The 17166-nt window shown below is 42.2% G+C and overlaps 1 protein-coding gene across 2 annotated transcripts; it reads right to left on the bottom strand.

Moving 5' to 3' along the window:
• Positions 1 to 5428: 5428 nt before the first annotated feature.
• On the bottom strand, positions 5429 to 17030 carry fads2 (fatty acid desaturase 2). 2 transcript variants are annotated; one of them, XM_035395707.1, is made up of 13 exons: positions 16888 to 17030; positions 15636 to 15898; positions 13502 to 13612; positions 13094 to 13291; positions 11991 to 12092; positions 11323 to 11448; positions 10418 to 10478; positions 10123 to 10199; positions 9570 to 9667; positions 9059 to 9155; positions 8041 to 8120; positions 6824 to 6949; positions 5429 to 6561 (listed from the first exon to the last, which is right to left on the bottom strand). In XM_035395707.1, the coding sequence occupies exons 2-13, from the start codon at positions 15840 to 15842 to the stop codon at positions 6510 to 6512; spliced, it is 1335 nt and encodes a 444-aa protein (XP_035251598.1). In that variant the 5' UTR covers positions 15843 to 15898; positions 16888 to 17030; the 3' UTR covers positions 5429 to 6509. The 2 variants fall into 2 exon arrangements, with proteins under 2 accessions (XP_035251598.1, XP_035251597.1); XM_035395706.1 differs by having other exon boundaries at positions 16866 to 17020.
• Positions 17031 to 17166: the final 136 nt, after the last annotated feature.

Raw genomic sequence — 17166 nt, 5'->3', positions numbered from 1 at the left:
TGATGTCATTGAAAATAACTCCCCTTCTTCTTATTATATAAGTGAACAGAGGTGTCTACTGAATTCGACAGTTGATTTTCACTATTATTACTGTTTACAGGGACCACAATCACAGTCGCCCAACCCCACTCACTCTGGCCTCCCCCATCATCCCCCCCCCCCCCCCCACCCCACCCCACCCCCTTTCGGAAGGGCCCAAATGAAGTTTCATTTTGGACCCCCAAAAGGCTAGGGGAGAAAGGGGTGCACTGGGAGAAAGGAGTTACCTATGTGGCATCATTGTGTAAGGTGCAGACCTGGGTCGAATATTTGTTTTGGATTCAAAAACGTTTCAAGCTTTATTGATCTTGTCTTGGTGGAATTTAACCTGCCAATAGGACCAGAAGGTGGGGTAATGCAATTTTTGAGAGTATTTCATAGCTTCCATTACACTATACTAGCTCATTAAAGCGTAGAAAGTACTTGAATCGAAAATAAATATGTGTTTGACCCAGGTCTGGTAAGATGGTGTTCTGTAAATGTTCATTGTTGTGGGCAAATTTATATGTGACACATTAAAAGTGAGTAAGAGATTGTTTTTCAGAAATGCTGCAAAACTGATTATTTTTGGAGTTCGCCTTTAAGATCTGAAGATTTAGACCTCTTAGAACACAACTTGCTCAATGTGAAGTTTTGTTTCTTCATTGTTTACGGGATTATAAAGGGGAAACCCTCATGAATCTCGGAGACTGTTCCTTGAAGAGTGCACAATTTCTTTCTGGAATATGGGGTGCCGAATGTAGAGTAAAACACATCATGATATTCCAGTTTTTTTTCTCAGATTTAGCCTAAATATGGCCGTCTCCCATAACGATTTATGGCAACATGAGTCTTTTTTTCTAATATTTAACAGACATGCTAAATGAACCTTTTTGTTCATGTTTTCAGATTTCACTTAACTTATATCTTATATCGCTATTTCAGAAGCAGATATATTTAGATAAAGTCTAGATATTTAATTTATATCCTAAAGCTTTATTTCAATAATATCTGAAAAATATCTTAGTTTTCCCAAAATCAAGATTTAAGATTTAATCAATATATAACTATTTACAACAAATATGTTATTAAAAGTTAAATATTTAGCAAACATTTTATATTTATTTATATCTAAGGTCCATTTATTTATATCTTGGGTTCCAAAGTAAATATTTCGCTTATATCTAAAATCTGGGTCTTTAGTAAAAACAATATTTAAATTTAACTTAATAGGTCGCCAGACCATGACCGGTTCAACTTAACACAGCACTACCAATGATGATCTTGTGACAGCACTAACTGCTCAGTCCACCAGAGACTCTATAGCTATGCCCGCCACCCACTCCTGCCCCTCAAATATAGGAGAGACTACAATGATATGTTTTGAGCCTAGCTTTAAATGAGGTGATAGTGTCTGTGCCCCGAATATGGGCAGGCAACTTGTTCCACAAGAGGGGAGCACGACAGGAGAAGGCTCTACCACCTATGGTACTTTTAGCTATTCTAGGAATAACAAGGAGGCCTGCACCCTGTGAACGGAGTGTTCCCTGCGAACGGAATGTCCGTTTGGCTGGGAGCTATTGAACTTGAAATAATTTGTCATCTGTAATTTGTTCAAAAAGCTATTGGAATACCTAATTTCAATCAATCCATTTATTTTTATAGCGCTTTTAACAAAGGAGCTTTAACAGTGGGATTCATAAGGTTTGATGTCAGAGCATAAGTACCACCTCCATTAAAGTGTTACAAATGGCAAAAATATGGACGTATTGCTTCTGCGTGTAGAGGAAGACAGAGCTGTGGCAGGTGTGGAGGAGGGCAGGAGTATGGGGAGTGTGGTACATGGAGGTTGTGTTGCTGGAAGGAAGACAGTGGAAGTGCAGCAGGTTAGAGTCCATATGCAGAAGCAGTTAAGGAGGTTCAGGAAGAGAAACTAGAGAGAAGATAAGAAGGGGAAAGGATACAGAAATGGTAGACATCGGAACAAAGCGCAGTGCATAGTAGTAGTAGGGGCAATAGGAATATTCTCTTAGCAAGCTAGGAAGATCTGTGTTCTTTATGGCTGAAGTGATTAACTGCACATTTCAAGCAAAAGGGGGAACAGAAAAAAATTGAAATAATAGCGAGATAAACGTGATGTCTGGGGAAATGGTTCTGGGAGAGTTTGAAAGGTAAGAGCAGTGGAATGAAGAATTATGTTGACAGGAATTATTGTAATTGTATTAATCCTTCAGTGGAATGTTGGATTAATGGCAAATGGACAAAAATTTAAATGCTACTTTAATCAACTAAATGTTAAGCCTGATTATGTATTATGCATCGATGAAACTGAGGCTTTCATTGGATTTCATTAGACAAGGATAGGTTTGTTTACGGAGGGATAGGGAAAGTCCTTGTGGGGGAGGGTGGGCCACATTTGTGAGGAAGGGAATTCCATACAGAAGGGTAGCCAAAGGGAATGATATGGAATATGTGGTTGTTGAGGTTTGGTTAAAGAACGGAAATGTGTAATTATTGTGAACTCTTACGATCCCTGTGAAAGACTGGAGCTAGATGCTTTGGAGAAAACTGCAGGGCTTGACGAAAGAAGGGTTATTTTGTGTGGGGATTTCAATGCTCGTAATACTGTGCGGGGAGTGGGAGAGACTCTGATTATAATGGATTAATGGTTCTCTGTGCTCCTGTGTTTCCCTGCTGGCTGGGATGTTTTTTTTTCCGTTCATAGGTGCGTCAGCGGCAGTGCTCAGCTTGATTAGATAGCCAACACCTGACCTGAGTCTATTAGAGGACTGCTTGCCACTCTACAGGGACACACACTTTTCCTCTTCACCACGCACCCAGGCAGCTTTTTGCCAGTACAACACCTGTTTACCGACCTCATTGTCCTCATCAGACCTTGGTTAGATACGCATTTGTTTTGGATTCAAATAATTTTCTGTGCTCTGTTGATCTTGCCTGGTGTAATGGAGCCTGGCAATATGACCTGAAGGCAGGGTCTGCACTGAGAGTATTTCATTGGTTCCAATACACCAGACAAGATCAGTAAAGCATAGAAAAGCATTTGAATCCGAAACAAATACGTGTTTGACCCCGGTCACTCCATTTGTATTACACATCACGCCTCATGTTTGGTAATGTGGGATGTTTGTCAGAGAAGTGTTATGTCTCATACTCGTGTTGTCTCCATCTTGTACTGATGATGCCTGATCAATCGTTACATAGCACGGTGGTGCTTCCAGCTATACCTCATTGCCACAACCAATTGTAAATTTCGAGCTGCACACGCAAGTAAGAGACGAACAGAGAGGCGATATATGACATTTTTGTTAATAAATACATTATCGATATATTTTGTGGTTTCTCACAAGTACATACTATTAGATGTAAAGACCCTAGGAACCTCAGGAAGAGGTTTGGCTGCTTTTGTTATTCCGGAGTTATAGACTAAGGAAGCTATACGATTATCAAATGACTTGTCTATATTTACAAGTAAATTGGTGGTTATGGGGATCGCTTTAAAATGGGAAAAAAGTTTCGACTTGAGAGGGTGGTCGTCAGTTCTGACTTGTATACGGCATTAATGAGTTTAGAGACTTTTAATTCCAATAGTGCACAGGATATATTATTCGAGATCCTTAAGTTCCCTTGTTTCGAATCCAAAGATTAGGACTAGTTGTTAGGGTTGCATGGATACCTGCTCATGTTGGAGTTCTGGTGACTGAGGAAGTAGATGACACGGCTAAAAAGGCATTAAAGACAGAACATATTCAGACTGATGCAAAAATCGGTAAAGCAAAAGTTAAACGGGTAATTAGAATTAAAAAATAGATGGCGAAAACGATGGCTCAGGACAGTAAGGGTCGTCATTTGGTTATGATCAGTCGTTTGGTTGGAAATACAAGATCTGGAGGTAGAGTCAGGAAGGAGGACAATGCAATCACCCGATTAAGGTTAGGACACACAGGTCTGAACAGTACTCTTTTCTTGAGAAATAAACAAGTAGATGAAAGATGCTCTCATTGTGGGGGGACAAGAAACAGTAACTAATGTGATATGCAGCTGCATAAAATATGCCAGACAGCGGGTGAGATTTAGAGCCAATCAGAATGAAGTGGGGACGGAACTAAATTGACTGTTGACTCCACCAGCAGGAGGCAAATGCATAACATTTCTGTTAGAGTATCTAAATTCAACAGGCTCGATAGGCAGAATTTCAATGTTTTAAATGAGGGTGTTAGACAGTAGATTCTTCTCCAGACCACTGGGTGGCGGTAAATGCACCTTTAAATTGTTCGCTAGCCACCATAAAATAAATAAATGAATAAATAATAATAATAATAATAATGCTGGGGAAGAGTGAGAATTGATTGTGTGAGGTACAGAAGGTAGCTGTGTGAACTTAGCATTCTTGCATTTTTATTTTTTGTACTGTGAATATTTTTTTCTTTTTGCACTTATTTCCCTTGCACTATTTTTACACTTTTTTGGGTTGGATTGCTTGTTTGGGGATTGAGTGCTCGCTGTAAATAAATCACAAGTGCTAAAACATGCTAAAGTGGTGAAACCATTTAAAAATTTTATTACATTTTTCCTGTGAAGGTCTTCCTAAGACTCTGTGGTCTTCCACACAACACAAATTAAATGTCTGTCCTTAGCGGTGCTTGTGGTGCTTACAGCAACGCTTTTAACTTGCTTTTAACCTTACGTTATTATTTTACCAGTTCCGCTGTGCCCTTGGTGGAGCTGTCTTCCCCTTCCGGCATTCGACCTGCTGGTCTTTCAGGACCTGACTACCTCAATGTCCACATAAACAAGCCAGCTCCACGCACAGATCTTCCAAGATTCTTCACCAGATGGGTGAACTGTTGCTATGGTAACGGTTCTAGAACACATGGGCCCATTCTCAGTAGCAGTGCTTATCAGGAGTAATTACAAATTTAAGCTTTTCTGTTTGTGGTTCACTGAATAGCCTGAACAAACGTGGCCAGACTCTGGGCTTTAATAGCAGTCGACAACTGACCTTCTCCTCTCCCCCTCCCCCTCTCTCTCCCAGGATGACCTCACTGCATAAACACACAAACTTTTTTCTCATTTGCGGTAGTTCATTTCGGCTTCCCTGGAACTCTGTAGCTCCTCCTCTCTTTGTATCAGTAATTCTACTATTGTTCATCAGAACAGCCCAACCAGACAGTTTCTCCTACATTGCACGTTGCTCTGGATAAGAATGTCTTTAAATAAATGTGCTGCAAATGGTAACATTGTCAATGCGCCGTGACCGTCGCCTGATTCTGGCGAGGCTCGGAAACCAGGCAGTTGAATTCCCGACTCACCGGTTGCACTTAAGTTTCTGTTAACCCAAAAGCATACACGCTACAGACAGAAATACCACACCGATTCTGATTGTTGAAAACCAAAATGTTATTTATTATGCACACCGTTGGGAAAAAAAAACATCCAGGAAAATAGCCTTGTTACACTCCAAAATTTCAAAAATCAATGCCCAGAAACACACACAAAATTCAGTTGTAATGACAAGTGCATTAATAGAGTAGAGGTAGGCTATAAACAATTATAGTCTGTAAAAACTTGATTGTCTATTCCGTTACTGTGAGCACAAATCTTAAACAATTTTTAAAAATGTTTTGCAGATATTGTTAAATGCTATTTATTTAACAGATACTCTCTTTTATCAGATCTGAGAGCCAGCTGCTTTGAGCAGGAGGCAGCCTTAATACGAGCATGCGGTAAAATTGTAGAACAGAGAAATCAGTTTTATCTTCTTTGATGCCGGGTGTTTCTCACTCTATGGAATCAATCTGCTTGCCTAGCTTGTAAATCTGGATCAAATATAACTCAGATTACCTCACTGGTTTACTCTTAAACTCTGTGACAGATGGGAATTATAGTATGATTTCGCTGCTTTACATAAAACAACAGATGCAAACTGAGAAAAGAGAATTGACTGGCTAGTCTGCAGACCATATAACTAGCGCAGTGTTTTAAAATCACCAAGTGTTTCGAACAGGTAAAACTTTAAAAAGGTATTCTTGAAATTCTGCGGTTTTCATCGACGGCTAATTTTCATAGCTATGCTGCTGTTTTCACACATATAGGCAGACCAATTCTATGAATTGCGTAATTTAGCAGATGTGCTAACATTAGTGTGATCATTTTTACTCGACAATGATTTTTAAAAGACGGTGGGTGTTTTAAGGTAGCCCTGGTATAAAATGTGTAAACTGCTTCTATCAAGGTGGTCTCTATAAGACCCACTTCTAGAATGTCTAGCTTTGCCATAGGCCAAACCGGGCGACTTGTGTTGCACATCTGACACGACACATTTAATTTAGCTGTTTTTAGCTGTCACATGAATGCTTCAATGCGATTGGAGGAAACGGGAAGGAGCAGGTGATGATTGGATAGAGCTGAATCTTAAAATTGTCATAGAAGAAGAGAGGTGCACACATGGCCACCAGGAGGCAGGCTTGAGGCTACTTGTGCAGGTAAGCATCCAGCCACAGATCTCCAGACTCCCGTAGAGAGCTAGGTGTAACGAGAGAGACACACGTTACCATTTACCGTAAAGAGGAGGGCAGCAATGTTTATCACGAGTGTTCTATGTGCTGAGCTTGCTGAAAATTAGCCGTGTACTTATACTGGAATTAATTTGAAAATGAATTAAAGTTAGACATTTGGTAATATGCTGCTGTTTCTGTGTTTCATTTTGAGCTTGCAGAGAGTCACATCTATCCGTAGAGAGCGCTGACCCCACAGAATTGCCTTTCTGCGGAAATGCTTTTCTCACCTGACCACGTCTCTGAAGCCGCTCCACAGGGACTTCTCCTGGTAGGTGACGCCATGCTTCTCACACACCTTGCGCACCAGAGGCGCCACGCGGCAGTAGTTGTGCCGGGGCATTGTGGGAAACAGACTGGGGGAGAGGAGACAGAACGTGCGTCACACCAAATCTCTCCCTCTCTCTCTCTCTCTCTCTCTCTCACACACACACAACAAATTTCTCTCTCTCTCTCTCTCTCTCTCTCGCTGTCACACACACACAACAAATTTCTCTCTCTCTCTCTCTCTCTCTTTCTCTCTCTCGCTATCTCTCCCTCACACACAAATCAAATTCAAATTTAAATGTGCTTTATTTGCATGGCAAGTAAATTTGCATTGCAAAAGCAATGGGAAATACAAAATGACAAAAAGACTCCTACAACCAGAAGAGGGGAAATAGATTAAAAAAGAGTAACAACCTTGCATACACATATGCAAGTATAGATACACACACACACACGCACACACACCCAGGTTAAAACATTTAGTTTGTAATATAACTATTTTTGAACCTTTCTGTATTAGTAATGAACACAGATGATATTGTGAAGAGTAACAGCATTTAGTCCACAACCTCTCTTAATTTGTGGCAGGCAGAGTCATACGGAACTGCCACGTCTATTGCGATATCCTCTTCCCCCAGAAGAATTTTCATTTTATTTGGTTCTGATAGGTATTTGAATCGATTAATCTGCGCAGTGAATTTGGGAAAATATTGATTTTGGATTGCGAGGTACTTGGGACAGGAAAGTGGAAAGTAGAAAGTGGGCCTCTGTCTCCACCTCTGCCAGATTACAACGAGCACACAGCCTGTTCTCTTTTGCCAGCCAGGTCTTTTTGTGGCGACCAATTTCGATGGCAAGGCTGTGGTCACCGAGTCTGTACATTGTTAATGTGTGCCTTTGTTTTTGGTTTTTAACTCTAGCGAAATATTCTGACAGGGAATAATCTCAGCCTAGAGCATGGTAAATTTACAGTTTTTATAGTTTAAAAACTAGCCGATGCTAGTTTGAAGGGGTGTGGCTTAATAAGACTGCAGCCAGGATGATCTTTAAAAAAAATTCTGAATTCTGAATTTTAAATCCCTTCGACAATAATCTGAAAGTTACACTTTAAGGTATACAAACTGTCCTCTATAATATTATACAGTTTTAAATGTTTGATTGATTGATCTATCTGACTTACTGGTGTTCGATCTGGAAGTTGAGGTGTCCGCTGAACCAGTCGTTGAAGAGTGACTGCTCAATGTTGCAGGTGGCCTTCAGCTGAAAGAGAGGAAAGCACAGAGATGCTCTGATTGGTGGAGTTCCAGCTGTTGCAGTTACACGGGTGCTGTCTACTGGAAGACCCTTTGGCGTTTCCAATACAAATGTGCTGATTTAATCGGATAATCTATCCAAGGTAAATTTTTTATTTAGCTCAATTATTTATGTCATGCCAGTTGCTAAGTCTGCAGTAGATCACAGGCTAAATACAAGGTAAAGTGGAACCAGAGCGTTATTGCTCTATAGTTTACATACTAGACATTTAGCATCACAAATGGTTGCCAATTTTGGATAGGCATAGAAGGTAAATTAGGTCAATTAAGTCCCTAATGTTTGATAAATACATCCAAAATATGATGGTCTCTTGTATGAAGCATCAAAATGGTATAAAGGTATTTTGGAAACCTGGGACTCATTAGAATGTTATGTGAGTACAAGTGAATGCATGACTTATGTCATACTCTCCTGCCTCCCTATGGTATGGAGGTATTTTGAGAATGTACAACCCTTCACCACATTGATATGATGTCACAGATATCAAATAAGAATTATAAAAAATGTTGCTAGGGTCCAACTGCTGTACACTTTACAGACTATTCCTACCCATAGCCAGTGCAGGTGAATATATCACTTTATGCTCTGCTGCCGCCCACCCCCCCCCCCCCCAGACATTGTGTTCCTGTGGTATGGAGGTGTTGTGAAAATGTGGGACCCTCAACTGTTCAGATATGGCACCACTTAAATCGAATTGTGGTGCATCTCTTTGGGGCAGCCACCAATATTTACTGAATCAGTGTGTTTGGGAGGGCACTTCTTTAGCCCATTTATCTGGTACATACACGTACAGACACATACGTTATTATTATGTCTTCCCAGATTGCCTGAATCAGCCAATAGGGTGGCCCCCTCAAGAAGGAGTGGGAGTTAAAGTGCGGTACCTGCATGGTCAGCCAATCCTCGTGCTTCTCGTGGTCAATTTCCATGGGAATGTGGTTCATTTGGGTCACCCACACAAACCAGTGGCTCTCCAGAAACCTTAGCCCACAGGAAAATGCATTTCACACAAGGGGGCACAATCACACTCACTCTGTCTCAGAAATGAACATGCGTTAAAAGCATTAAATCAAACCTGATTGTTCATTTCACTGTGGTAAGAGTGCATTTCAACCCATTTGCAAATGAACTCTGTTAGTGTTGGACTAACACTGAACATTTTGCAGTGTATTGCGTCAGGGTAAATATAAAAATGCTTATTTCAACTTGAAATATGGTGTGCTTCACGTGGCAGTGCGACTGGTCTGTTTCCCTCTGAGCAATGAATGTTTATGTAGCGCTTATAACGATGCTATACACTGCTTATGAAGGACCATTCATGCATCGTCAGTAATGTACATTTACTATGTGAGCGTGTGACCCTGAAAGCGGACCAACGTGTGAGCACTGCTTTACCTAACGAAGCTGATGAGCGCCACTGCCCCAAAGGCTCCATAAAAGGGCGTGTAGCAGGTGAAGTAGCGCAAGTAGTAGCTCATTGACCAGACGAGGTCCTGGACAGGGACACAGATGGTGGAAACTTGAGAGGAGCTGCACTGACACTTACAGTCACTGCTGCGGCTGATTCTTACAGTTACTGCTGGGGCTCTGATTCTTACAGTCACTGCAGGGGCTCTGATTCTTACAGTCACTGCAGGGGCTCTGATTCTTACAGTCACTGCAGGGGCTGATTCTTACAGTCACTGCAGGGGCTCTGATTCTTACAGTCACTGCAGGGGCTCTGATTCTTACAGTCACTGCAGGGGCTCTGATTCTTACAGTCACTGCTGGGGCTCTGATTCTTACAGTCACTGCAGGGGCTCTGATTCTTACAGTCACTGCAGGGGCTAATTCTTACAGTCACTGCTGGCGCTCTGATTCTTACAGTCACTGCTGGGGCTGATTCTTACAGACACTGCTGGGGCTGATTCTTACAGACACTGCTGGGGCTTCAGTAGTTCACACTCACCACCCAATCACGTCGAAAGAACATGGTTTGCATGATCTGGATGTGGAAATACACTGGGATAAGCATAGGAGGTCCAACTGAGAGAGCGAGAGACGGGGAGAGGAGAGATGGGGAGAGAGGAGAGAGATGGTGATGTCATCACTGTGATTGTATTCTTCATCATGATCTGTTTTTCATTGTTCATCTGTTTTCATATTTTAATTGATTTCTCTATCCTCTGCCAATATCTACAAATGTATTTCTTGCAATTCAACTTGAATTTGCATTTGGACTTGTGTTTGAATTTGAGACTCACTGAGGAAGAAGTACTGGTGCTGGTGGTTGTAAGGCATGTACTTGATCTTCTTTATTCCATACTGATAGGTGAAGGACAGAGAAACATAGACCAATTGAAACATCAGTAATCAGTACATCAGTACCTTGGTCATAATCTGATAATTTCAGTCTATTTCCTAATCATAATGTCAGCCTGTGCGTCAGAAAATACAAAAATGCATTGCCTTGAATGAATTCATTATAGGTAGGGCGTAGGATGGGGCGCCAGAGTCAAAAATAAAAAAACAAAAAAGTGCATTGAGAACAGCACACTGTGGAATTTAGACACAAAGAGACACATTCTCTTTCACCGGCTAGTTTCAGCCAACTGGCAGAGTGAATGATCACACATTTTTTTTCCGCAAGCCTTTCTGTTCGTTAGCTGAAAATAAATGGTGAAAGAGGATTTGTCTCTGTAGATTGAATTCCAGTGCAATTGTTTGCGCTGTATCTGGCTCGCGTGTCAGTGTATCTGAGTCAGTGAATACATGTCTAAAGAGTATCGTCATAGTTATTCATTTAATATAATTTTTAAAATATAATCTTTTGTATTGCTTTTGCAATTATAGCTCTGCCTGTCCTGTTAATAAAACACCACTGAACTGAACAGAAGATAAAAAAATAAAAATAAAAAAAACATCTTGAATGTCAGAGTATTGGTCCTGTGATGTAGTTGGCCCATATCGCTGTGGTGTATCTGTGATTTGATTCGCTCATATAACTGTGGTGTAGCTGTGATTCTGTTGGACCATATCGCTATGGTGTATCTGTGATTTGGTTTGCCCATATCACTATGGTGTATCTGTGATTCGATTGGCTCGTATCGCTGTGGTGTATCTGTGATTCGATTGGCTCATATCGCTGTGGTGTATCTGTGATTCGGACCTCCACTGGCTGGGTCTTTCCCAACACAAAGGTGTGGAGCATGTTGACATCAGGGTCTTTGCTGAAGATGTTGGGTTTTGCATGGTGCTGGAAATGCCGATGGTTCCACCAGTTAGCCGAAGCACCCTGGAGACAGACAGACAGACAGATTTTTCCCCCCTTTGTCTTCCAGTATGGAATGCCTGATCATGTTCACCTCACTGCTGCAACCTCTGCTATTGCACAAACAAGCATGTGCTCCCCACGCAACACCAGTTGCTGCTTCCTCTATCACACCGTAGCCTACGAGTTGGGCTGCAACAGACACTAGTAGAAGAAAGACACTTCATATGTGGCTCTACAGGTGGACCGCTGGTGCCCGATTGACCAGCAGGGGTCGCTAATGCGTAATGAGACACTGTCTGCCAGCTGAAACCCTCCCTTCTATGGGAGTTGCTAGAGCTGGTCGTATGTTGCTCTGCAAGGCTGACAGTCACAGAAGCACAGTGCACTGGCACATTGGAGATTTGATACCAGACCCTGGAGGCCCATCCATGTGCTAGAGAAGTTCCACAACAGGGTGAGCCAACCGGCAAGCCCAGAATGTACTAAGTTCTGGGTGTATGTAAGAAAGAATTGGACAACAGCACAAATACACAAATGTCCTTCCTTCCTTTGATTGGCTCTACCTTAAGGTGTCCGATGACAAACTTGTGCAGCAGGTGGTTCCAGCGGGACTTTTTGAAGACGGAAAGGTGGCCGAAGTCATGCTGGAGCCATCCGGCCTGAGCCTGACAGAACAGTGTGTAAAACAGGGAACTAAAAACATCTGGATACCACTTACAGAGGCAGAATTACTCACAGACTTGCATACTCTTCAGGTAATCTGAGGGAACACTTCCTGCCCCTCCCTGTTCTCATACAGGTACATGAGTGTGCCGGTGAGGTGATGGGATTAGCACAACTGCAGTGATGGACATGGGCATACCTTTCAGGTGTGTGATGTGTATGAGTATCTGTGAGGTGATGGGTATGAGTATCTGTGAGGTGATGGGTATGAGTATCTGTGAGGTGATGTGTATGAGTATCTGTAGGGTGATGGGTATAAGTATCTGTGAGGTGATGGGTATGAGTATCTGTAGGGTGATGGGTATGAGTATCTGTGAGGTGATGGGTATGAGTATCTGTGAGGTGATGTGTATGAGTATCTGTAGGGTGATGGGTATAAGTATCTGTGGGGTGATGGGCATGAGTACCTGTGGGGTGATGGGTATAAGTACCTGTGGGGTGATGGGTATGAGTATCTGTGAGGTGATGGGTATGAGTACCTGTGAGGTGATGGGTATGAGTACCTGTAGGGTGATGGGTATAAGTATCTGTGAGGTGATGGGTATGAGTACCTGTGAGGTGATGGGTATAAGTACCTGTGGGGTGATGGGTAAGAGCGTAACTCTTAGGTGATGTGTATGAGTACCTGTGGGGTGATGGGTAAGAGCGTAACTCTTAGGTGATGTGTATGAGTACCTGTGGGGTGATGGGTAAGAGCGTAACTCTTAGGTGATGTGTATGAGTACCTGTGGGGTGATGGGCATGAGTACCTGTGGGGTGATGGGTATAAGTACCTGTGGGGTGATGGGTATGAGTACCTGTGGGGTGATGGGTAAGAGCGTAACTCTTAGGTGATGTGTATGAGTACCCGTGGGGTGATGGGCATGAGTACCTGTGGGGTGATGGGTATAAGTACCTGTGGGGTGATGGGTATGAGTACCAGTGGGGTGATGGGCACGAGTACCTGTGAGGTGGCCATTATTACTGCACACAGCAGGGTCTGGAGCCAGCCTGTTCCATACACCCAAATCAGCAAGTAAGCCAGGGCCTCCAGGAGAAGAATATGCCCCAGGTGGAGGCAAAAGAACAGCGGCTGAGTCCTGAAGAGGCCCTCCCTCTCTACCTCCTCGCGCAGTTCGCGGAAAGCCTGTGTCAACACAGACTGGGGGCAGAGCAGAGAGGAGAGAGAAAGATTTATTTAAACCTTTATGTAGATAATAATAATAATAATAATAATAATAAATTAATTGCTATTTATTCCCCCCATTCAAGATTTCCATGTGACACATTTATATAAGTTCTACCAATGAACAGTTTTGACGTTTGACTGAAGACAGAGAAATTGATTGTGGTGAGGCTGGTCGGAGCTTACATTTTTGTCCCGGTCCTGGTTGGGCTCAGAGGTCGCAAGCTCACCAATCAGCAGTGGCTTCAGAAACTTGCGCACAAAGTCAGGCTCTGGATGGAATGCAGCAAAAGCATCCTGAAAAACAGGCCAGAAAGGATGCACTCCATCACACTCAGTGCACCCTGACTTCAGCAGTGTAAACTATCATCCTCAGTGTGCTATATCATCTTCAGTGCACATCAGTATATACTATCGACTGCAGTATATCCTCATCTATCCCCTCCCCGTCATTCTCAGTACACACTATTGATCTTGCAGATTAACACAACACTAATTATGAATATAGCTGCAAAGCAGTGATTCCGGGGTCCAAAAGGTTGATAAGAAATATAGCATAATATACAATATACAGTGTTTCCCATGTAATGAATTTATTTTGGCGCCCCCCGCCCCCAAATTATTTTTTGTTTTTTGGTTATTATTTCTATTTCTACAAGCAACTCACTATACTTTTGTATCCATTATTTTTTCTTTTAAATGTCAAAGTGACATTCAGCCGACTGTAATTTCGCTGCGCGAGCCACCCCTCCCCCTCCCTCTCGTAGCTGGTGCATGTAGAGCAGTGCAGGGACACAGTACCTGAACGCGAACATAATAAGGACAATCGTGCAACCACGTCTGTGCCAGGTAAAGAACAGTTACATAACTTATTTACTAAATAGTAGGCAAGTACGCTGATGCGGACATGGCCCAAGGCCTGGAGTCAGGGCTTGCTGAGAAGTAAGCGTATTATGGGAACCATCATGTTGGGGGAGCTGTGTACCCCTCAGACTTTTGGAATGGGACTGCCTCGTCATAACATTCTCACATAAACACCACACATACACAGTAAAACGTTCAGTGTTAAATTAACAATTAACATTTCACTGTGAAGGTATAAAATTTCAGGTTAGGCTCAGTTAACAAACATCTCTATGGTACATATCTCATTGGGATATTTGTTCATATATCCTCTTGTGATTTTTTCCCGGGAATGTCGCCACAGACACCAAGTTTTTAAATCATGAATTATGATAATAATAATAGTATAAATTAATATAAAAATAGGCTCAATCACCATTGTGTTACCCAATGCAGCGATAGATAGTGACTTAAAAGACATTTATTTGAATGAAAATCTTCGAGATTATTACTTTAAGGCATCATAAATATCTTTATTCTTATAAAGCAATACTCCTTCATTCATGCTGCACCTGATATTTTCCTTCACTTTCCTTTTCCTGCTACAGTATTTAAAAAACATTTAGGATTACGTTTCGCATCATGGGCAATTTGCCTTTCAAAGAGCTTCTTGGCTTCCTGTAGTTCTTTTTTAACCTTAGCACACATATTACAATATTCAGCCTTATTACTCTCAGTGCTGTTGTTCTTATATATCCAACATCCAACATCTAATCCAAAATTATGGGCATTAATATGGAGTCGGTCCACCCTTCGCTGGTTTAACAACCTCCACTCTTCTAGGAAAGCTTTATACTACATATTGGAGCATCGCTGCAGGCATTTGCTTCCATTCAACCAGAAGAGCATTAGTGAGGTCAGGCACTGATTGGGCAAGTAGGCCTGGCTCGCAGTTGGCTTTGCAATTGATCCTAAAGGTGTTGGATGGGGTTTCGGGCAGGGTTCGGTGCAGGCCAGTCAAGTTCTTCTACACCATTCTCGACAAAACCATTTCTATATGGACCTCGCTATGTGCCTTGCTATGGGACATTATCACACTGAAACAGGAAACGGCCTTCCCCAATTAATTGGCACAATGTTGGAAGCACAGAATTAATTAGAATGCCATTACCTTAAGATTTTTGGCTTCACTGGGCCTAGCCAAAACCATAAAAAACAGCCCCAGACCAAGGAGTGTCCAGATACTTTTGGTCATATAGTGTGTACAAATTAGAAATAAATTATAAATATATATGGTATTGTATATTTTTGGGGTATACCCTATTTATATTTTTTACTATGACTATACTGGACATTATATACAGTATATGTCGTACAAATATTCTGTGACCAGTTGGCATGACCTCGGTTTCCTCGGTTTGGACCGTTGCTTCTTCAACGACAGTAGAACCAAAAGAATTAAAGGTTGCCTGTTTACCGTGGCGTCCTCCCCGGCATAGTGGCTGATGACCCGGACGCCGCCTGGATGTCTTTTCACCCAGTCGGTGATGTTGTACACCTTTCTGTCGATTACCAACCACTGGTCCCCCTTGTGGGAATGCCGCTGCACCTCTTCCCAGGTGAAAACGCCGCCTCCTCGCCCACAGCTCGATTCCTGCTGCGTCTGTTTCCCTCCGCCTCCCATCGCTCTTCTGCTCTCCCCGTTATTCTCCCTCCCTGTGGCTTCTGCGGTCTTGTGAACTACATGAGAAAAGAAAGGAAAATACGCGTCATACCTGCCGGTTGGAATGGTTGCTTCGTGCCCAGCCTCTGCCATTGAGTTCTTTTCAGTCACAGCAGACCTGCTTTTTAGAATCCCTGCAGACAATAGCACGCGATAAATTCCCTTTTAAGCCAGCGCACCGGGTGAAGCGAAGCGTCTCGATTTGGAGAGCAGCCGAGGGACACGGCGCAACGAGCGTTTTATTCAAGTTCAAACGTACCCCTGTAGCGAGGACTGATAATGAGGAAACTACTAAACAGCGATACAAGCAGATGCCAAGATGGAGACCACTTATTTTTCGTTAAAAACCTGTTGCACATGGTTTCAAGTCACATGCTCCATGTAGGCTATTAAATTCAGGGAATATAATATCTATGGATAGGCTACATATCAGTTTTCAAACAAAATAAAGGGATGAATAATTAAACAGTAGACAATAAAACGAGGCAAGCTTGTAATACAACCCAGCACGCCAGTAACGTCACGGAGTGCGCATTTTTGATGTTTAATTCATGCGAATGTTTCGTTTAGTCTCACGGTTTTGAATCCTTGACTGTGCTCTTATGTTTTTGAATACTATTGCCCCTGTGAACAATTATATCGCTACCTATTTAGCTTAAGATAATGTAATAGTCAAACAGCTCGCCCACACCAAGAGATCCGCTATTTGATACAGGTACTGTGCTGCACTGTTTTGAAACTGCGTTGAGTTGTTTTAAAAACGTTTTACGTAGAATGAAGACTACTTTGTATGAATTTGTTTGCTTGTGTAACTTAAACTCGTGTCAAATGTTTAAAAAAATTGTTTCATCTTTCTGTTTTACCACAATTAAATCTACAACAGACTACTTTAATATTAGCCAACTCTAACAATAGTAATAATTATTATTAAATTAAAGGACCGCTTCCCCAAAACCTGATTCGTAGTATTTATTATATCCCTACCTGCCGGGACTCCGTAACTCACCCCTTCTTTTTTCTTTTCTCACGGTCCCATTCTCAGACAACACAGCTCCTATGTCAATAGCCTATCATCATGATCCTGATACGTCATCATAATCATCTCTCTCTCCCTCTCTCTCTCATTCAGTGCGCACTTTCATTCCAAGCTGATCATTCGAGGGCGTCTGGTCCAATCCGCGACATCTTGGACGCGGTTGGCATATTTTCAATTGGTGCAGAACAGCTCTTTCGAAAATGAGTGAGGGAGGGAGGGAGGGAGAGAGAGAGAGAGAGAGAGAGAGAG

Source organism: Anguilla anguilla, chromosome 16 (assembly GCF_013347855.1).
Source record: "Anguilla anguilla isolate fAngAng1 chromosome 16, fAngAng1.pri, whole genome shotgun sequence".
NCBI lineage: Eukaryota > Metazoa > Chordata > Actinopteri > Anguilliformes > Anguillidae > Anguilla > Anguilla anguilla.
Note: the sequence above shows the minus strand (reverse complement) of the source record. Positions and strands in the feature narration are given on the sequence as shown.